Raw genomic sequence first — 20,746 nt, forward strand, 5'->3', positions numbered from 1 at the left:
TGTGGGGAGGGGGGTCGGCGTAGCTGAAGGCAGGGCGGGGGGATGCACAAGAATGTCAGCTTGAGGAAGGATGGGTGGGTGGAGGGAGAGAGAGGAGGCATCATCACCTGCTGATGGCGGTGTGAGTTCTAGCTGATGATGTCGGTTGAGGTGGCACTGTTGGTTTATACCAGGAGCGTGGAGGAAGTGGTGGCTTTGATCGTAGTGGTAGCATTGGCTTTGGTAGTGAAGTGGTGGGCGGGAGTGAGGGAGCTGTTCGCGGCGGCTGTGGGGGAAGCCAAGGCGGAGATGATGGGAGATGAGGTGGTGAGGTAGGTTGTTGGAAATGATGGGGAAGTGGCTGCTGGGGGTGGTGCTGGGGAAGTGGTGGGGGAAGTGGCGGCACCCGGGGAGGGCGAGGAGGATGGTGAGGTACTGTTGGTCTGGGAGGGAGATGTAGTGGAGGTAACTGTGGTGGTGGTGCTTGTAGGGGCAGGTGTGGTGGGTGGTAGTTGTGGTGGTGTGGCGGGAGTGGTGGTATTGGTGGTGGTGATGGTGATGTTGGAGGTGATGATTCATCTTGTGGTGAGAGTGGTGGCAGCGTCGCCTGGATGTGTTGCTGAAGTTCCTGGTAAACTCTGGTGGTAGTGATATAAAGTTAGTGTTAGTGCACTCTCCCTGCCCTCACACACACACACACACACACACACACACACACACACACACACACACACACACACACACACACACACACCTCACAAACTGCAACACTCATACAACGTAATACACACCCATACAGGGAAAATTCACTACTTCCCTGGCACCAAACATTCATCAAAAGAAATTCAGGTAAATACAGTTTTGATGACCTGTTTTTATGTAAATTCTCTAACAGTGAGTGGCACAGTATGTGCGACGAACCTTTATTTTGAGCTTATGGGGACGTTTTGTAAAGAAAAGTAACCCAACATAACCTATACTGATAAAGTAGCTTAGAACATGAGACCATTAAGAAGGAAGAAGCACTGCGGCAGGCCTACTGGCCCATGCTAAGCAGGTAAAATTCACATCCACCCAGAACCATTCATTTACCCGTCCAACTTATATTTAAAGCCAACCAAGACGACGCTACTCTGGAGTTTGTTCCACACATCTACAACCAGAACTTTTCTATATTCTTTCTAAATCTAAATTTTTCCAACTTGAACTCACTGCTGCGAGTCTTGGTTAGATATTTTCAGCACACTGTTTATATCCCCTTTAACTTTTCCTGTTTTCCACTCGTATATTTCAATTACATGTCTTAATTCTACGCTTTACCAAAGAGTGCAAGTTCAGTGCCTTCAAGAACTATGTCCACGTGAAAGGTTTCTAATGTGGAATCAACTTCATCATTCACTGTACATTTTCGAGCGTTTTTATATCCATCCTATACTATGGAGACCAAAACTGAGTAGCATAATCTAAATGAGGTCTAACTAAAGATATATAAGATTGAAATATAACCTTACGACTACTATTTACTTCTTAATATGAAGCCAACCAGAACTCCTAGATCTTTCTCGCATTCAATCTGACAAAGATATAGTGTTTAGCATGTATGTGCCATAGTTATTTCTTCATCCTCGGATTAGAACCTTACACTTGTCTGCACTCAACTACATCTGTCACTTCCCCGACCACAACACCAAGCTATCCAGGACATCCTGTAGCCTTCTACTGTCCACATCAGAAATTATTTGACGGCCTATTTTAGTGTCACTGGCGAATTTAATCATGTCACTATTTATTCCCCCATCAATGCCTTTTATGTATACTGCGAACAAGGAGTCCCAACACTGACCCGTGTGGCACACCGCTCGTAACAGGTTCCCATTCCGATTTCTCTCCTTTAACGCAAATTTTCTGGGATTTCGTCTACATCCTCTTGTATAAAAAAAAGTGGAACGGGTGGAGGGTAGAAAGCGTTAAAAATGGTATATATTTCTTTGTCACTAACAGTGCTTGACGAGCCGAGCTGTGATTCGTACGTTGGACTACGTGCGGCCAGCAGTAACAGCCTGGTTGATCGGGTTTTCATTTGCAGAAAGCCTAATTTAGGAGCGGGCCGCGGGGCACTGACACCCGAAAACGTCCTTCAGGTATTCTTCAGATTTATACCTAAAAGAAACCCTTAGCAGTGGTCTTTGATTCCCTCGAAACCTCAACTTCATATTCTCTTTTAGCTTTCCTTGGTCCTGTTTTTTTGACTTCTCTCTTATCTGAATACACTGATAAACAAGGTGACACTCACCTATTTTTGATTCGCCTCTAAATGCCTCTCACTTCGCCCAAGAGATGTTCGCGTCTACTGTTTTAGGAATATATGCAGCTTGACCAGACTGCATTATGCTTTGGAAAATGCCATATTAGTAAAAATTATTTCCTTGTATCCAGTTTCCCTCACGGTAGTTCATACTCAGGATACCCTATTCCACACTTCTCAATTATTCCTTAAGCGCCATATAATCTGCAGCGCGAAAATTGGAGAGCTTAACTCTGTTATCGTTATTAAGGTATTTAAACTACGCGATTTGTGATCCTGTTCTCCAAGCTCTTCACTACCCTCATCATCAGAAAATCCTTCTTTACCAGAACCAGATCCACAAAGTTATTTCCTATAGTAGGTTTTGACACAAAGTGCTATTAAAAAGCAGTCCTGGACCATTTAAAAAAATCGCTAGACTCTCCTTAATTACCTGTCAAATTACTCCAATCTATTTGGCTAGCGTTAAAATCTTCCATTTAAACTATATTTCCGTTTCCAGATACATGAACAAATTTGTACCAAAGAAGTTCACCGTGAACACCTAATAGTACATCTAAGATTACCTTTTCATGATGAGTAAGATATATGTGAAACAGTTGAGTATCTTTATTGATGAAATGTTTCGCCTACACATTAGGCTTCTCCAGTCAAGCATAGAGGGAACAGTAGAAATGAAATAATGATGAAGTCAGTCCATCAACCTTGGAGAAAAAGTATTTGATGTGTCAGTCTTTCAGCCTGGAGAAAAGTTCAGCCCTTATGGTCTGGAGCGATATGAAGTTGAAGCATGGGAAGGGAGTCCTTATTTCATTTCTACTGCTTTCTTTGTATTTGACTGAAGAAGCCTACTGTGTAGGCGGAACGTTTCGTCAGTCAAGATACCCAACTGTTGCACATGTGTTTTAATCTCCAACATGTCCAATAGTTGGGTATCTTGATTATTGAAACGTTTCACCTACAGTGCCTATGCCGGGGAACCGGGGTAAATTACCCCTAAATGGGGTAAAAATTAAAATCTAGTGGGTAATGAAGGCTCAAAAAACAAAAACAAAAATAAAATTTGCACAAAAAATATTTTAATAAGCGAGGCAAATTATGAAAGTCATATTTTTTCAATTTTTATTTTAATAAAATAAAAAATCTAATTTATAGGGACCATTTCTTAAGTTGGCAATAATGTAAAACGGATGAGGATTCAAGTCTAGTGGGAAATTTCCCTGTACACAAATTTGTTTTGGGGTAATACCTAAAAAAAGTTGGCCAACCTCTGGTCTACACAGTAGACTTCTTCAAATACAGAGACGGTAGGTGTAGTTACAAAGTAATGATGTAATCAGTACATCAACCTTAATACTGTGTCTTCAGGGTTGGACTGATTGCATCATCATTACCTCACTACTACACCTCTGTATTTGACTGAAGAAGCCTACTGTGTAGGCGAAACGTTTCAACAATAAAGATACCGAACTGTTGCACATGTCAGTATTTTATACCATTGTCAATATTACCTTTTCTTGCTCTTCAAGGAACTGCAGTCCAACAGATTCCGTGTGTGTTCCTTCCATCTTTACATCGGGTTTGATGCAACAATTAAAATTTTACCTAAAAACTTCGCCCTTTCTTCCTGTTCACTCTATCAGTGTGAAATAATTTATAGCCTTGCATGTGGACTTCAGCAAGCATGTCGCTATTCTTCAGAATGAACCAGGTTTCAGTTATTGCAATATTTGTTTCTTGCACATGCAATTAGTCTCAACAATTCTATTTCTTGTACTCCGGCTATTTGTAGACCAATTTTCCTGTTAAATCAGGAAACTGTTTTAAGAACAATCCTCTTTTAGGTTTGTAGACCAATTTTCCTGTTTAAATCAGGAACTGTTTTATGAACAATCCTGTCCTAGGTTCGGTTTTTTTTTTTGGGTGTCATAAAAAATCGTTTTCACTATTGGCTCAAAATATGACTATCATGTCCACTGCACAGTCTAATATTGGAAAATTTACATAATAATCCATAAGTAAGAGCAAACAGAAGTCACTCAGCTCCATATTTGCCAAAATTTTGACAACCAGTGTGAATATTAGTATGGAGGCGGAGGAAAAATCATCAACAAAGACTGAGAAAGATCCTGGCTAATCAGGACCGAGCTCCGGTTGTAGGTAAACTCTCGCTCACAGGTTCAACAGTAAGTGGAGAAGTGAGGATGTAACGACACGGAACAATGCACAACATTGTTTTACACAATCTTGTGCGAAATGTTGTCTGTATCCTTGTTTCGTATTATGCATCTTCTATACCAAAGGTCAAACAACGTTGTGGTCACAACAATATTCAAGGCGAGAACGAGGGTACAACAGCAGCAGCCGCAGCAAGACCAACACTATCAACAGCAAGACCAACACTATCAGTAGCAACACCAACACCAACAGAACTAGGCAACAGTAGTGGCAGGTAGCAGCAAAACTAAAATTAGCACTAGCAGCGGAGCAGGCAGTAGCAGGCAGCACCAGCGGTAGGTAGCAACAGGCAGCACCAGCAGTAGGTAGCAACAGGCAGCACCAGCAGTAGGTAGCAACAGGCAGCACCAGCAGTAGGTAGCAACAGGCAGCACCAGCAGTAGGTAGCAACAGGCAGCACCAGCAGCAGGTAGCAGTAGCAGCAAGTCAACATCGTTACACACCTTGCACAAACCTGGACACTGTGGTTGGGTCATCCCCACAAAAAATCGTCATCATTTACTTCAAATTGCGTTTTCCCTGACATTTTGCGCTACTAGGCAAACGGAAAACAAAAAGTTTAATGGCCCGGCATCATGACATTTACAACAAGAGAGACAACTATTTATTTTTGATAAAAAAAAACTCACTCTGTACAAAAAAACTCGATTTAAAAAGATTTTAAAGTAGAATAACATAGTAGAAAGTGTTTATTAAATTATAACAAAATAATTAGATAGTTAAATATATTTACAGGGAGAATCTGGGCCCAATTCACTGTAGTAGTCAAGCTTCTGTGTTGTTTGGTTAAGATACGTTGTTTACATCTGGTAAACCTGCCTTACCGATGCGTGTAGGAATCGCAAGAGCATACTTTTCATATCAAAACTGTTCTATAAACAACCTGAGAATGTTATAATCCGATACGTCATTGGAAATTAATATAGCTATGCGAATTTAGGGACTTTCATGAGAGCTGTACAGGTCTAGTCAAGTGAGGGGAATATGGGATGAAAAAAACACCCCGGCAGGTTACTATGATTGTTGTACGATAGGTCAGGATCAAACAAAGTCGCCAGTATGTAGAAATAGTGTAATACTTAAGGATTAAAATCTTTTTCTATTTTTTCAAATCTTAAATATATTTCGATCATTCTAGCAGAGTTAAGTTTTTATATATTGCAATTGCTGAAAATTATCCTGATGGGGTTGATGGTCAATATTAAGAATTTATTAAAAAAATATAAGACTAGGATGTAGAAGAGAGGAACGAGGGGAAGGTACAAAAGGGAGTGGAGAGAAGGTACAACAGGGAGTGTAGAGAAGGTACAACAGAGTGGAGAGAAGGTACAACAGGGAGTGTAGAGAAGGTACAACAGAGTGTAGAGAAGGTACAACAGGGATTGTAGAGAAGGTACAACAGGGATTATAGAGAAGGTACAACAGGGATTGTAGAGAAGGTACAACAGGGAATGTAGAGAAGGTACAACAGAGTGTAGAGAAGGTACAACAGTGTAGAGAAGGTACAACAGGGAATGTAGATAAGGTACAACAGGGAATGTAGAGAAGTACAACAGATAGTGTAGAGAAGGTACAACAGGGATTGTAGAGAAGGTACAACAGGGATTGTAGAGAAGGTACAACAGGGATTGTAGAGAAGGTACAACAAAGTGTAGAGAAGGTACAACAGGGATTGTAGAGAAGGTACAACAAAGTGTAGAGGAGATACAACAGAAAGTGTAGAGAAGGTACAAAAGGGAATGTAGATAAGGTACAACAGAGAGTGTAGAGAAGGTACAACAGAGAGTGTAGAGAAGGTACAACAGAGAGTGTAGAGAAGGTACAACAAGGAGTATAGAGAAGGTACAACAGAGAGTGTAGAGAAGGTACAACAGAGAGTGTAGAGAAGGTACAACAGAGAGTGTAGAGAAGGTACAAAAGGGAATGTAGATAAGGTACAACAGAGAGTGTAGAGAAGGTACAACAGAGAGTGTAGAGAAGGTACAACAAGGAGTGTAGAGAAGGTACAACAGAGAGTGTAGAGAAGGTACAACAGAGTGTAGAGAAGGTACAACAGAGAGTGTAGAGAAGGTACAAAAGGGAATGTAGATAAGGTACAACAGAGAGTGTAGAGAAGGTACAACAGAGAGTGTAGAGAAGGTACAACAAGGAGTGTAGAGAAGGTACAACAGAGAGTGTAGAGAAGGTACAACAAGGAGTGTAGAGAAGGTACAACAGAGAGTGTAGAGAAGGTACAACAGAGTGTAGAGAAGGTACAACAGAGAGTGTAGAGAAGGTACAAGGAGTGTAGAGAAGGTACAACAGAGAGTGTAGAGAGGGTACAAGGAGTGTAGAGAAGGTACAACAAGGAGTATAGAGAAGGTACAACAGAGAGTGTAGAGAAGGTACAACAGAGAGTGTAGAGAAGGTACAACAAGGAGTATAGAGAAGGTACAACAGAGAGTGTAGAGAAGGTACAACAAGGAGTATAGAGAAGGTACAACAGAGAGTGTAGAGAAGGTACAAAAGGGAATGTAGAGAAGGTACAACAGAGAGTGTAGAGAAGGTACAACAAGGAGTGTAGAGAAGGTACAACAGAGAGTGTAGAGAAGGTACAACAGGGAATGTAGAGAAGGTACAACAGAGAGTGTAGAGAAGGTACAACAAGGAGTGTAGAGAAGGTACAACAGGGAATGTAGAGAAGGTACAACAGAGAGTGTAGAGAAGGTACAACAAGGAGTGTAGAGAAGGTACAACAGAGAGTGTAGAGAAGGTACAACAGAGAGTGTAGAGAAGGTACAAGGAGTGTACAGAAGGTACAACAGAGAGTGTAGAGAGGGTACAAGGAGTGTAGAGAAGGTACAACAAGGAGTGTAGAGAAGGTTCAACAGAGAGTGTAGAGAGGGTACAAGGAGTGTAGAGAAGGTACAACAAGGAGTGTAGAGAAGGTTCAACAGAGAGTGTAGAGAAGGTACAACAGAGAGTGTAGAGAAGGTACAACAAGGAGTGTAGAGAAGGTACAACAGAGAGTGTAGAGAAGGTACAACAGAGAGTGTAGAGAAGGTACAAGGAGTGTAGAGAAGGTACAACAGAGAGTGTAGAGAGGGTACAAGGAGTGTAGAGAAGGTACAACAAGGAGTGTAGAGAAGGTTCAACAGAGAGTGTAGAGAGGGTACAAGGAGTGTAGAGAAGGTACAGCAAGGAGTGTAGAGAAGGTTCAACAGAGAGTGAAGAGAAGGTACAACAGAAAGTGTAGAGAAGGTACAACAGGAAGTGACTCAGCAAGTGTCCAGACAGCAGGAAGGCGTTGTGTCACGTTGTGGTCTTCAGCAGGACCATCATGACTGCTGTGGTATGTACAGTACTGTTAAGAACGAGGAATCATGCTCTACATGAATGGTATACAATGCCGACAGTATGAAGAATTAGATACGTGTGCAACATCTGGGTATCTTTATTTGTAGACGTTTTCGCCATCCAGTGACTTTATCAATATAAGGACAATCTGAAGAATGTTGAACTATTTATAATAGATGAGGTAGTCAGTCCCTCAGCCTTGAAGCTGGTGAGCAGCAGCGTAGTCTGGAAGAATTTGAAGCACAGAAGCGCCAAGCTTATGCCTGTGCTTCAGATTCTTCCACACTAGGCTGCTGCTCACCATCTTTAAGGCTGAGGGACTGACTACCTCATCTATTATAAATAGTTGTACATTCTTCGCATTACGTGCTTGTATTGATAAAGCCACTGGTTGGCGATACGTCTACAAATAAAGATACCCAGATGTTGCATACGTCTCTAATTCTTCATCTAGACGTCTTGGTCGTCTGTGTGGTATGTGGGAGCAGCTGGTGAAGAAATGTGGACACTTCCGTTGGTGAACACTGGTATGTAAGTTAGTGTGGACTTGCAGGTGTAAACATTTGTGCAGTTTACCACTGCCAATTATATATTTTTATTTAAGTATTTACAATCATGGGTTCCCTTGGATAATAGTGGGGAAAACTGAATAACTTAAGCGTAAAGCTATATTTTTCTTTATGACTATTGATCTTTTACCGCGCACTTTGTATAAAAGTACACAGTGCAAACAGTACTGTGAACCTTCATGCAGAGTACGCAGGTTCGGACCCTGTTGTGGGCTTAGACATAATATTTGTTAGGAAATTCGCCTATATGCAAATTGTTAGACTAATATATATATATATATATATATATATATATATATATATATATATATATATATATATATATATATATATATATACGGGTCCACCTCTGGTGTAAATTGAGGGACCCATAGCCTCGGGGAAGTGGATAAAAAGGCTTCAAGGAAGAATATTTGGATTTCTTCCTGAAGCCGTTTAAATGTTCCACTTCCCCTACCATCCCATTTTTTCATTCTTTTTTACAAATAGGTATATTTTATTACATAATATGGTACAAAAGGTTTAAGAGATACATTGTTGATATAAAGATGGCATATACAGTACATGAGATGTGAGAGATACATGTCTAGTACACATTGTTACGTGTTTGTCACTGATTATGCGAAAATCTCATCCAGCTCCTCAGAGCTGGTGCGTGTCCCCAAAATACAGCAGGACTGCCCCTCTGAACAGTCGCACAGAGTCGCTGGAACAGAAAACTTGCTGCCCTGGGATCCCTAGTTACCCTGACGAGTCTTTTGCCTAGCTCCTTAAGGAACTTAGATGCACTCTTTCCACATGAGCCAACGGTCTCTGAGCCTATGGGAACAAACATATAATGATGGGCAAGTTCTCCAAAATTTCTAGACTTTTGGGACTCCCTAAAGCTGGCGGCTGCCCCTCCTTCCTCCCTGGTGTACTGGAGATAGGTATCAGCCAAGGTAGATGCACATGTGTAGTCTCACACCACCTGCTTACCGTCTGTCCAGACTTGAAGGGTGATACCATCTGGACGCTTCTGGCTGCCATCAGATCTGCATAGCTGAGGTGGCTCCCTTACTGCTGGGCATCCGGCTATTGTGAGGCTCCTCTTGATAATGTTATTAACCTCATGTCTTGCAATCTTTCCCTCGGATTTACGGCACACAATACCATGGTACCCGAATCGGTTTGCTGCTTCACTGCCACAAATACACCTGTCTTCGGCGAGAACAGGGGCGGCAAGTCGAAGGGCAACACCAATGCGGATGGTCTGTGGGTCGAGGCGTGTGCCAAGGCTGGAGTTGGGAACAGCCAACAGAAAGTCCCCTGCATGAGGAGCTCTCAGTGCCAGGAAGCGGGCTCTATCCTTCCCTGACACACGCTGAAGCATTGCTGAGGCTATTTTCTCCACTATTGGGCTATCCCAGTGCGACTGTTTGTAGTTGTTGGGGGCAGCAGGTCTGGTTTCAGAGCCAGTTAGATTATCCCAGATCATGGCTCCGTCAATGAACTTTTGGTCCTGGACTTCAATCTTGTCCCTAAGATGTTCAGGGAGAATCGCTGCTACAAGCCCTCAGGATGCAACGCATGAGAACAGAAAAGCAGGTAGTGTAATCTGTGATGACTTGCTGACACCAATGCCTCCTAGACTGACTGGAAGTGTAACTTGGTTCCACTGCCCGTCTTCTAGAGTAAGGTTATGTATGTGTGTGTGTGTGTGTGTGTGTATAAATGTTTGTTTATTTATTAGATAAACAGATATGTAATACAGTCACAGTGAAAAATTGTAATCCAAGCGCTTTCATGATTTCTCACATTATTAAAGAACAACAAAAATAATAAGACAAGACTTATAAAGAAGAGATGTGACCTCACATGTAACCTTACTAAGCGTGAGCATAGCGAGCTGAATGAGGAAGTGAGCTGAATAAGGAAGTGGTGGAGCAAACTCCAACCACCGCGTCAAGACTAGATCAATCCCAAGTATTCGGAAACCAATAAGGTCCAAGTAACCTTGGAGGCGGGACCAGCAACTGAGACTCGACCCCCTCCTCTCAAATGCTGGAAGGTGAGCACACAACTGCCAGAATAAACAGTATTATTAACCCATAAAGTCGACCTATTTCCCCTCATTATGGCTGTTAAGTGATCCAGTAATGAGGGAATGACAACACTTTACTAGTAGTTAAGTAACTCCATCACCCTGGCCTGAAACACCAGTATATCCCTGATATACCTGGCCTGAAACACCAGTATATCCCTGATATACCTGGCCTGAAACACCAGTATATCCCTGATATACCTGGCCTGAAACACCAGTATATCCCTGATATACCTGGCCTGAAACACCAGTATATCCCTGATATACCTGGCCTGAAACACCAGTATATCCCTGATATACCTGGCCTGAAACACCAGTATATCCCTGATATACCTGGCCTGAAACCAGTATATCCCTGATATCCCTGGCCTGAAACACCAGTATATCCCTGATATACCTGGCCTGAAACACCAGTATATCCCTGATATACCTGGCCTGAAACACCAGTATATCCCTGATATACCTGGCCTGAAACACCAGTATATCCCTGATATACCTGGCCTGAAACACCAGTATATCCCTGATATACCTGGCCTGAAACACCAGTATATCCCTGATATACCTGGCCTGAAACACCAGTATATCCCTGATATACCTGGCCTGAAACACCAGTATATCCCTGATATACCTGGCCTGAAACACCAGTATATCCCTGATATACCTGGCCTGAAACACCAGTATATCCCTGATATACCTGGCCTGAAACACCAGTATATCCCTGATATACCTGGCCTGAAATACCAGTATATCCCTGATATACCTGGCCTGAAACACCAGTATATCCCTGATATACCTGGCCTGAAACACCAGTATATCCCTGATATACCTGGCCTGAAACACCAGTATATCCCTGATATACCTGGCCTGAAACCAGTATATCCCTGATATACCTGGCCTGAAACACCAGTATATCCCTGATATACCTGGCCTGAAACACCAGTATATCCCTGATATACCTGGCCTGAAACACCAGTATATCCCTGATATACCTGGCCTGAAACACCAGTATATCCCTGATATACCTGGCCTGAAACACCAGTATATCCCTGATATACCTGGCCTGAAACACCAGTATATCCCTGATATACCTGGCCTGAAACACCAGTATATCCCTGATATACCTGGCCTGAAACACCAGTATATCCCTGATATACCTGGCCTGAAACACCAGTATATCCCTGATATACCTGGCCTGAAACACCAGTATATCCCTGATATACCTGGCCTGAAACACCAGTATATCCCTGATATACCTGGCCTGAAACACCAGTATATCCCTGATATACCTGGCCTGAAACACCAGTATATCCCTGATATACCTGGCCTGAAACATCAGTATATCCCTGATATACCTGGCCTGAAACACCAGTATATCCCTGATATACCTGGCCTGAAACACCAGTATATCCCTGATATACCTAGCCTGAAACACCAGTATATCCCTGATATACCTGGCCTGAAACACCAGTATATCCCTGATATACCTGGCCTGAAACACCAGTATATCCCTGATATACCTGGCCTGAAACACCAGTATATCCCTGATATACCTGTCCTGAAACACCAGTATATCCGATATACCTGGCCTAAAACACCAGTATATCCCTGATATACCTGGCCTGAAACACCAGTATATCCCTGATATACCTGGCCTGAAACAAAAGTATATCCCTGATATACCTGGCCTGAAATACCAGTATATCCCTGATATACCTGGCCTGAAACACCAGTATATCCCTGATATACCTGGCCTGAAACACCAGTATATCCCTGATATACCTGGCCTGAAACACCAGTATATCCCTGATATACCTGGCCTGAAACCAGTATATCCCTGATATCCCTGGCCTGAAACACCAGTATATCCCTGATATACCTGGCCTGAAACACCAGTATATCCCTGATATACCTGGCCTGAAACACCAGTATATCTCTGATATACCTGGCCTGAAACACCAGTATATCCCTGATATACCTGGCTTGAAACACCTGTATATCCCTGATATACCTGTCCTGAAACACCAGTATATCCCTGATATACCTGGCCTGAAACACCAGTATATCCCTGATATACCTGGCCTGAAACACCAGTATATCCCTGATATACCTGGCCTGAAACACCAGTATATCCCGGATATACCTGGCCTGAAACACCAGTATATCCCGGATATACCTGGCTTGAAACACCAGTATATCCTTGATATACCTGATCTGAAACACCAGTATATCTGACATACCTGGCTTGAAGCACCAGCATACCAATGGCATACCTTTGACTGGTGTCAAGGGTTGGTCATCTTTGAGGCCAAACTTGCCTGTCGCCTGCCAGACCAGCCTGACTATTGTTGTGACATAATCAGCATCACCTGTCACACCTCCACACCTGTCACAACACACCTATCACCACACCTCCACACCTGTCACAACACACCTATCACCACACCTCCACACCTGTCACAACACACCTCCACACCTGTCACAACACACCTATCACCACACCTCCACACCTGTCACCACACCTCCACACCTGTCACCACACCTTTACACCTGTCACCACACTTCTATACCTGTCACCACCTCCATACCTGTCTCCACACCTATCACACCTTCATACCTGTCACCACACCTATATACTTGTCACCACCTCCATACCTGTCTCCACACCTATCACACCTCTACACCTGTCACAACACTCCCACACCTGTCACCACACCTTTACACCTGTCACCACACGTCTATACCTGTCACCACCTCCATACCTGTCTCCACACCTATCACACCTTCATACCTGTCACCACACCTATCACCATACCTACCTACCTCCATCTAATTTCTTGATAACTCTCCATCTATTCCCGAACACCCCTTTATATCCCTCAACACCTTTTTATATTCCCCCAAGATCCCTATATATTCCCAACACTCCTTTATATCCGCCAACACCCTTCCCTCAACACATCCACTCTTCAACACCCCTCCATTTCCCCAACACTTCTGGTGGGAGAAAAGAAAGTCTTGGAGAGAGAACAATTGACAATGTTGACTAACTGTCCCCATCAACTAGCGAGAGAACAAGAGGACAGAACAATAAATTAAGAGGAACTCTCCAAAGGATACTTCAAAGAATATTTTAGAAGAGGAAGAGTTAAGTGTTGTAGTCAGAGTTGCATCACCCACCGGCGGCCACAATGGTCATCACCCACCGGCGGCCACAATGGTCATCACCCACCGGCGGCCACAATGGTCATCACCCACCGGCGGCCACAATGGTCATCACCCACCGGCGGCCACAATGGTCACACCCACCGGCGGCCACAATGGTCACACCCACCGGCGGCCACAATGATCACACCCACCGGCGGCCACAATGGTCATCACCCACCGGCGGCCACAATGATCACACCCACCGGCGGCCACAATGGTCATCACCCACCGGCGGCCACAATGGTCACACCCACCGGCGGCCACAATGGTCACACCCATCGGCGGCCACAATGGTCATCACCCACCGGCGGCCACAATGGTCACACCCACCGGTGGCCACAATGGTCATCACCCACGGGCGGCCACAATGGTCACACCCACCGGCGGCCACAATGGTCACACCCACCGGCGGCCACAATGGTCACACCCACCGGCGGCCACAATGGTCACACCCACCGGCGGCCACAATGGTCACACCCACCGGCGGCCACAATGGTCATCACCCACCGGCGGCCACAATGGTCATCACCCACCGGCGGCCACAATGATCACACCCACCGGCGGCCACAATGGTCATCACCCACCGGCGGCCACAATGGTCATCACCCACCGGCGGCCACAATGGTCATCACCCACCGGCGGCCACAATGGTCAGCACCCACCGGCGGCCACAATGATCACACCCACCGGCGGCCACAATGGTCATCACCCACCGGCGGCCACAATGGTCATCACCCACCGGCGGCCACAATGGTCATCACCCACCGGCGGCCACAATGGGCCTCACCCACCGGCGGCCACAATGGTCATCACCCACCGGCGGCCACAATGGTCACACCCACCGGCGGCCACAATGATCACACCCACCGGCGGCCACAATGGTCATCACCCACCGGCGGCCACAATGGTCATCACCCACCGGCGGCCACAATGGTCATCACCCACCGGCGGCCACAATGATCACACCCACCGGCGGCCACAATGGTCATCACCCACCGGCGGCCACAATGGTCATCACCCACCGGCGGCCACAATGGTCATCACCCACCGGCGGCCACAATGGTCATCACCCACCGGCCATCACCCACCGGCGGCCACAATGGTCATCACCCACCGGCGGCCACAATGGTCATCACCCACCGGCGGCCACAATGGTCATCACCCACCGGCGGCCACAATGGTCATCACCCACCGGCGGCCACAATGGTCATCACCCACCGGCGGCCACAATGGTCATCACCCACCGGCGGCCACAATGGTCATCACCCACCGGCGGCCACAATGGTCATCACCCACCGGCGGCCACAATGGTCATCACCCACCGGCGGCCACAATGTTCACACCCACCGGCGGCCACAATGATCAAACCCACCGGCGGCCACAATGGTCATCACCCACCGGCGGCCACAATGGTCATCACCCACCGGCGGCCACAATGGTCATCACCCACCGGCGGCCACAATGGTCATCACCCACCGGCGGCCACAATGATCACACCCACCGGCGGCCACAATGGTCATCACCCACCGGCGGCCACAATGGTCATCACCCACCGGCGGCCACAATGGTCATCACCCACCGGCGGCCACAATGGTCATCACCCACCGGCGGCCACAATGATCACACCCACCGGCGGCCACAATGGTCATCACCCACCGGCGGCCACAATGGTCATCACCCACCGGCGGCCACAATGATCACACCCACCGGCGGCCACAATGGTCATCACCCACCGGCGGCCACAATGGTCATCACCCACCGGCGGCCACAATGGTCATCACCCACCGGCGGCCACAATGGTCATCACCCACCGGCGGCCACAATGATCACACCCACCGGCGGCCACAATGATCACACCCACCGGCGGCCACAATGGTCATCACCCACCGGCGGCCACAATGGTCATCACCCACCGGCGGCCACAATGGTCATCACCCACCGGCGGCCACAATGGTCATCACCCACCGGCGGCCACAATGATCACACCCACCGGCGGCCACAATGGTCATCACCCACCGGCGGCCACAATGGTCATCACCCACCGGCGGCCACAATGGTCATCACCCACCGGCGGCCACAATGGTCATCACCCACCGGCGGCCACAATGATCACACCCACCGGCGGCCACAATGGTCATCACCCACCGGCGGCCACAATGGTCATCACCCACCGGCGGCCACAATGGTCACACCCACCGGCGGCCACAATGGTCATCACCCACCGGCGGCCACAATGGTCATCACCCACCGGCGGCCACAATGGTCATCACCCACCGGCGGCCACAATGGTCATCACCCACCGGCGGCCACAATGATCACACCCACCGGCGGCCACAATGGTCATCACCCACCGGCGGCCACAATGGTCATCACCCACCGGCGGCCACAATGGTCATCACCCACCGGCGGCCACAATGGTCATCACCCACCGGCGGCCACAATGGTCATCACCCACCGGCGGCCACAATGGTCACACCCACCGGCGGCCACAATGGTCATCACCCACCGGCGGCCACAATGGTCATCACCCACCGGCGGCCACAATGGTCATCACCCACCGGCGGCCACAATGGTCATCACCCACCGGCGGCCACAATGGTCATCACCCACCGGCGGCCACAATGGTCATCATCCACCGGCGGCCACAATGGTCATCACCCACCGGCGGCCACAATGGTCACACCCACCGGCGGCCACAATGGTCATCACCCACCGGCGGCCACAATGGTCATCACCCACCGGCGGCCACAATGGTCATCACCCACCGGCGGCCACAATGGTCATCACCCACCGGCGGCCACAATGGTCATCACCCACCGGCGGCCACAATGGTCATCATCCACCGGCGGCCACAATGGTCATCACCCACCGGCGGCCACAATGATCACACCCACCGGCGGCCACAATGGTCATCACCCACCGGCGGCCACAATGGTCATCACCCACCGGCGGCCACAATGGTCATCACCCACCACCAACTATCATCAAAATTAGGCTTCCAAAATCCAGTCGAGAGAAAAAAAAACTACATCTGATATACCTTCGACGAGTTTCGAGAGTCAGTACTCCCGGAGCTCGGCCATGGGCCAGGCTCGCCTCGTACTTTAAATGAAATGTCAATGTATACAATGTGTAGGTCACACTGATACTTGTACATTGTATTACCTAGAGATTTACCTAGAGTTCCGGGGGTCAACGCCCCCGCGGCCCGGTCTGTGACCAGACCTCCTTAGGTCAGTGTCCCAGGATGCGACCCACACCAGTCGACTAACACCCAGGTACCCATTTTACTGATGGGGAACATAGACAACAGGTGGAAAGAAACACGCCCAATGTTTCTACTCTGGCTGGGAATCGAACCCAGGCCCTCACCGTGTGAAGCGAGAGCGTTAACCACCAGGCCACCAGAGCCATGTATACAGTGGGAATTCTTATCCACACATCTAGCTTAATAACCTACGATTATGAATGCCCACAATAACTTGGAACATTAAATAATCTTTATGACAGATGACCTGTGGTAAGTCTGCTTCTCTGGATACAATTATGTGAATCACAACAACTCTCACTCGAGATTAAACCTTCAGACGACATTTCGGTCCGTCCTGGAAAATTATCAAGTAACTCATGACTTATAAATGGTCGAGGACAGACGCAAATGCTAGCTGAAGTTTCATGTTTAAATGCGGGTTATTCATTGTTTTGTTCCAACCACGATATTGTAACTTATGGTATAAATATATCACAGACGGGCATCACAAACCTAACTCTCCTTCTGTGACTACAAACATATAATTTTGCACACACACACACACACACACACACACCTTCCTTGTCAATAATACACATAACAAAGCATAAACATCATAACATGGCAGCATATCCTACATAACCTCATCATAACCCGAACCCCCACACTGCTTTGAGACGAGCAATCAACCCTTCCACTCACTGACTAAAATGAAACAGTAATAATTTACAGAGGAGCGCACCTCGTTCTGGTTTTGAAAGCCTCTGATATTCCCGCTACCTACGGATGGGAATTCATACTGATGTTGATGCTTCGCTTGAGAAACTTTTAGGAATTGTTGAATGGGATTCTCATCACTGAACTGGAATTGGATGCGGTCCCAATCGAGACAAGAAAGCAAGAATGTAAATAGGATTAAGACCACTAAAAAGGAAAGCCAAGACCACTAAACAGGATTAACTCTAAAAAGCGGGAGGTTTAGAAACCTCTTCGAGTGAGTGATCAACCACGTTATGGTTATGTGGGCATGGATACACATGCAGTCAACCATGAAGCCTCAAGCTGGGCTTCAAGGTTAGAAGCAGCCTAGAAACCCCTAAACCCTCGAAACCGGTCACCGGTTAGAAGAATCCTAGAAACCACTGAACCCTCTTAACCGGCCGCAGGGTTAGGGTTCATTAATAGCGCTAAAATCCATCAATGAGGATAGGTACTACAAGAACCACTAAATAATACTACAAGAACCACTAAACAATACAAGAACCACTAAACAATACAAGAACCACTAAACAATACAAGAATCATTAAACAATACTACAAGAACCACTAAACAATACTACAAGAACCACGAAACAATACTACAAGAACCACTAAACAATACTACAAGAATCATTAAACAATACTACAAGAACCACTAAACAATACTACAAAAACCACTAAACAATACTACAAGAACCACTAAACAATACTACAAGAACCACTAAACAATACAAGAACCATTAAATACAAGAACCACTAAACAATACTACAAGAACCACTAAACAATACTACAAGAACCACTAAACAATACTACAAGAACCACTAAATACTACAAGAACCACTAAACAATACTACTAGAACCACTAAACAATACTACAAGAACCACTAAACAATACTACAAGAACCACTAAACAATACTACAAGAACCACTAAACAATACAAGAACCATTAAATACAAGAACCACTAAATACTACAAGAACCACTAAACAATACTACAAGAACCACTAAACAATACTACTAGAACCATTAAACAATACTACAAGAACCACTAAACAATACTACAAGAACCACTAAACAATACTACAAGAACCACTAAACAATACTACAAGAACCACTAAACAATACTACAAGAACCACTAAACAATACTACAAGAACCACTAAACAATACAAGAACCATTAAATACTACAAGAACCACTAAACAATACTACAAGAACCACTAAACAATACTACAAGAACCACTAAATATTACAAGAACCACTAAACAATACTACAAGAACCACTAAACAATACAAGAACCATTAAATACTAAAAGAACCACTAAACAATACTACAAGAACCACTAAACAATACTACAAGAACCACTAAACAATACTACAAGAACCACTAAACAATACTACAAGAACCACTAAACAATACTACAAGAACCATTAAATACTACAAGAACCACTAAATACAAGAGCCATTAAATACTACAAGAACCACTAAACAATACTACAAGAACCACTAAACAATACTACAAGAACCACTAAATACTACAAGAACCACTAAACAATACTACAAGAACCACTAAACAATACTACAAGAACCATTAAACAATACTACAAGAACCACTAAACAATACAAGAACCATTAAATACTACAAGAACCACTAAACAATACTACAAGAACCACTAAACAATACAAGAACCATTAAATACTACAAGAACCACTAAACAATACTACAAGAACCACTAAATACTACAAGTACCACTAAACAATACTACAAGAACCACTAAACAATACTACAAGAACCACTAAACAATACTACAAGAACCACTAAACAATACTACAAGAACCACTAAACAATACTACTAGAACCACTAAACAATGCTACTAGAACCACTAAACAATACTACTAGAACCACTAAACAATACTACTAGAACCACTAAACAATCATAAAAATCAATAATACTAAAACCTTTCACTCTGACATCTGACTAGATGTAAAACAAATGAATAACGCCATAACGTCTGAATAGGCCTAAGAGGAAACTGAACAAGACAACGATCACTTATAAGAAGAGAACTGGATCTCTCACAGCCTCTCAACCCCACACGTGGAGCTGCAGAGGCTTTATAAGAAGACATTAATGGGCACACACCACATGTAACATTTAATTCCCCATAACACTTATTCGAGAAACAATAAAAGTGAACAGAAAACAGAGTCACAAGCAAAGTTGAAATTTTCTATATGAATAAATACGTATTAGCATCTCACCCACAGGTCTACATACGTAGCTGTTGGTACGTAGGTCGGTTTAGAAATATAAGCAAACACTAGGACATGCTTGTTAAAAAACACCTATATATGTATATTATTTTAACCTCTGTATACTAGAAGTGAGCAAGGTTCCAGGATCGAAATGTTTTCTATTATGTCCTAGTGTTTTTTCACGTTTTTTTTTTTTTTTAGTTAACTAATTTGCCGGTATCAGTTACCCAGGTTTATACCAGGTAAATAGGTGGGTACGCACATAAGTAGGTAGGTAGGTAACACAAGTAGGTAGTTCTGTTTTTTGTTGTGTTGTGCACAACACAACAAAAAACAGGGATAAAATCAACGTTAAAAGTAAAAAAAATATTTACAGTCAACACAAATATATAACAAGTTAAAAATAATTACCATCAGATGAAAAAAAAACTCCATTGTCAAAAAACTCGCATAAAAGTTCCCAGAGGTCTCTACAGGTACCCCGCAATTATATATAAAAAAAAGATGATGATGGAGGCGGTAAAGTATATTCCACAGTCAGCAGCACATCACAAGCTACACGGGAGGAGACAGGAATACCTGCGTACAGGTGGCTATGGTGAGATGTGTGTGTCCGATCCTCAGTCGACAGATTATCAAAACCAAGAGCTAAACCCACTAGGGTCTTCAGTCGACTTTCAGTCTGAAAGTGACTATTGCTATAAGAGGAGGAGGAGGGCCAAACACTCACGTCCAGCTGAAAAAACACCATTCTCGCTCTTAGAC

The 20,746-nt window shown here is 45.0% G+C and overlaps 1 protein-coding gene across 16 annotated transcripts in view; it reads right to left on the reverse strand.

Moving 5' to 3' along the window:
* The window catches only part of cyst (rho guanine nucleotide exchange factor 18 cysts), a 1,629,610-nt gene that overhangs the window by 277,901 nt on the left and 1,330,963 nt on the right, over positions 1 to 20,746 (reverse strand). For 14 of the 16 annotated variants that reach the window (XM_070090333.1, XM_070090340.1, XM_070090337.1 and 11 more), the window contains one exon: positions 108 to 617. The exons of the other annotated variants lie outside the window; for them this stretch is intronic. In XM_070090333.1, the coding sequence (XP_069946434.1) occupies positions 108 to 617 (510 nt within the window). The remainder of the gene's footprint in view (positions 1 to 107; positions 618 to 20,746) is intronic. 16 annotated transcript variants of the gene reach the window in all.

The sequence above is a fragment of the Cherax quadricarinatus genome, chromosome 31, assembly GCF_038502225.1.
Source record: "Cherax quadricarinatus isolate ZL_2023a chromosome 31, ASM3850222v1, whole genome shotgun sequence".
Lineage (NCBI taxonomy): Eukaryota > Metazoa > Arthropoda > Malacostraca > Decapoda > Parastacidae > Cherax > Cherax quadricarinatus.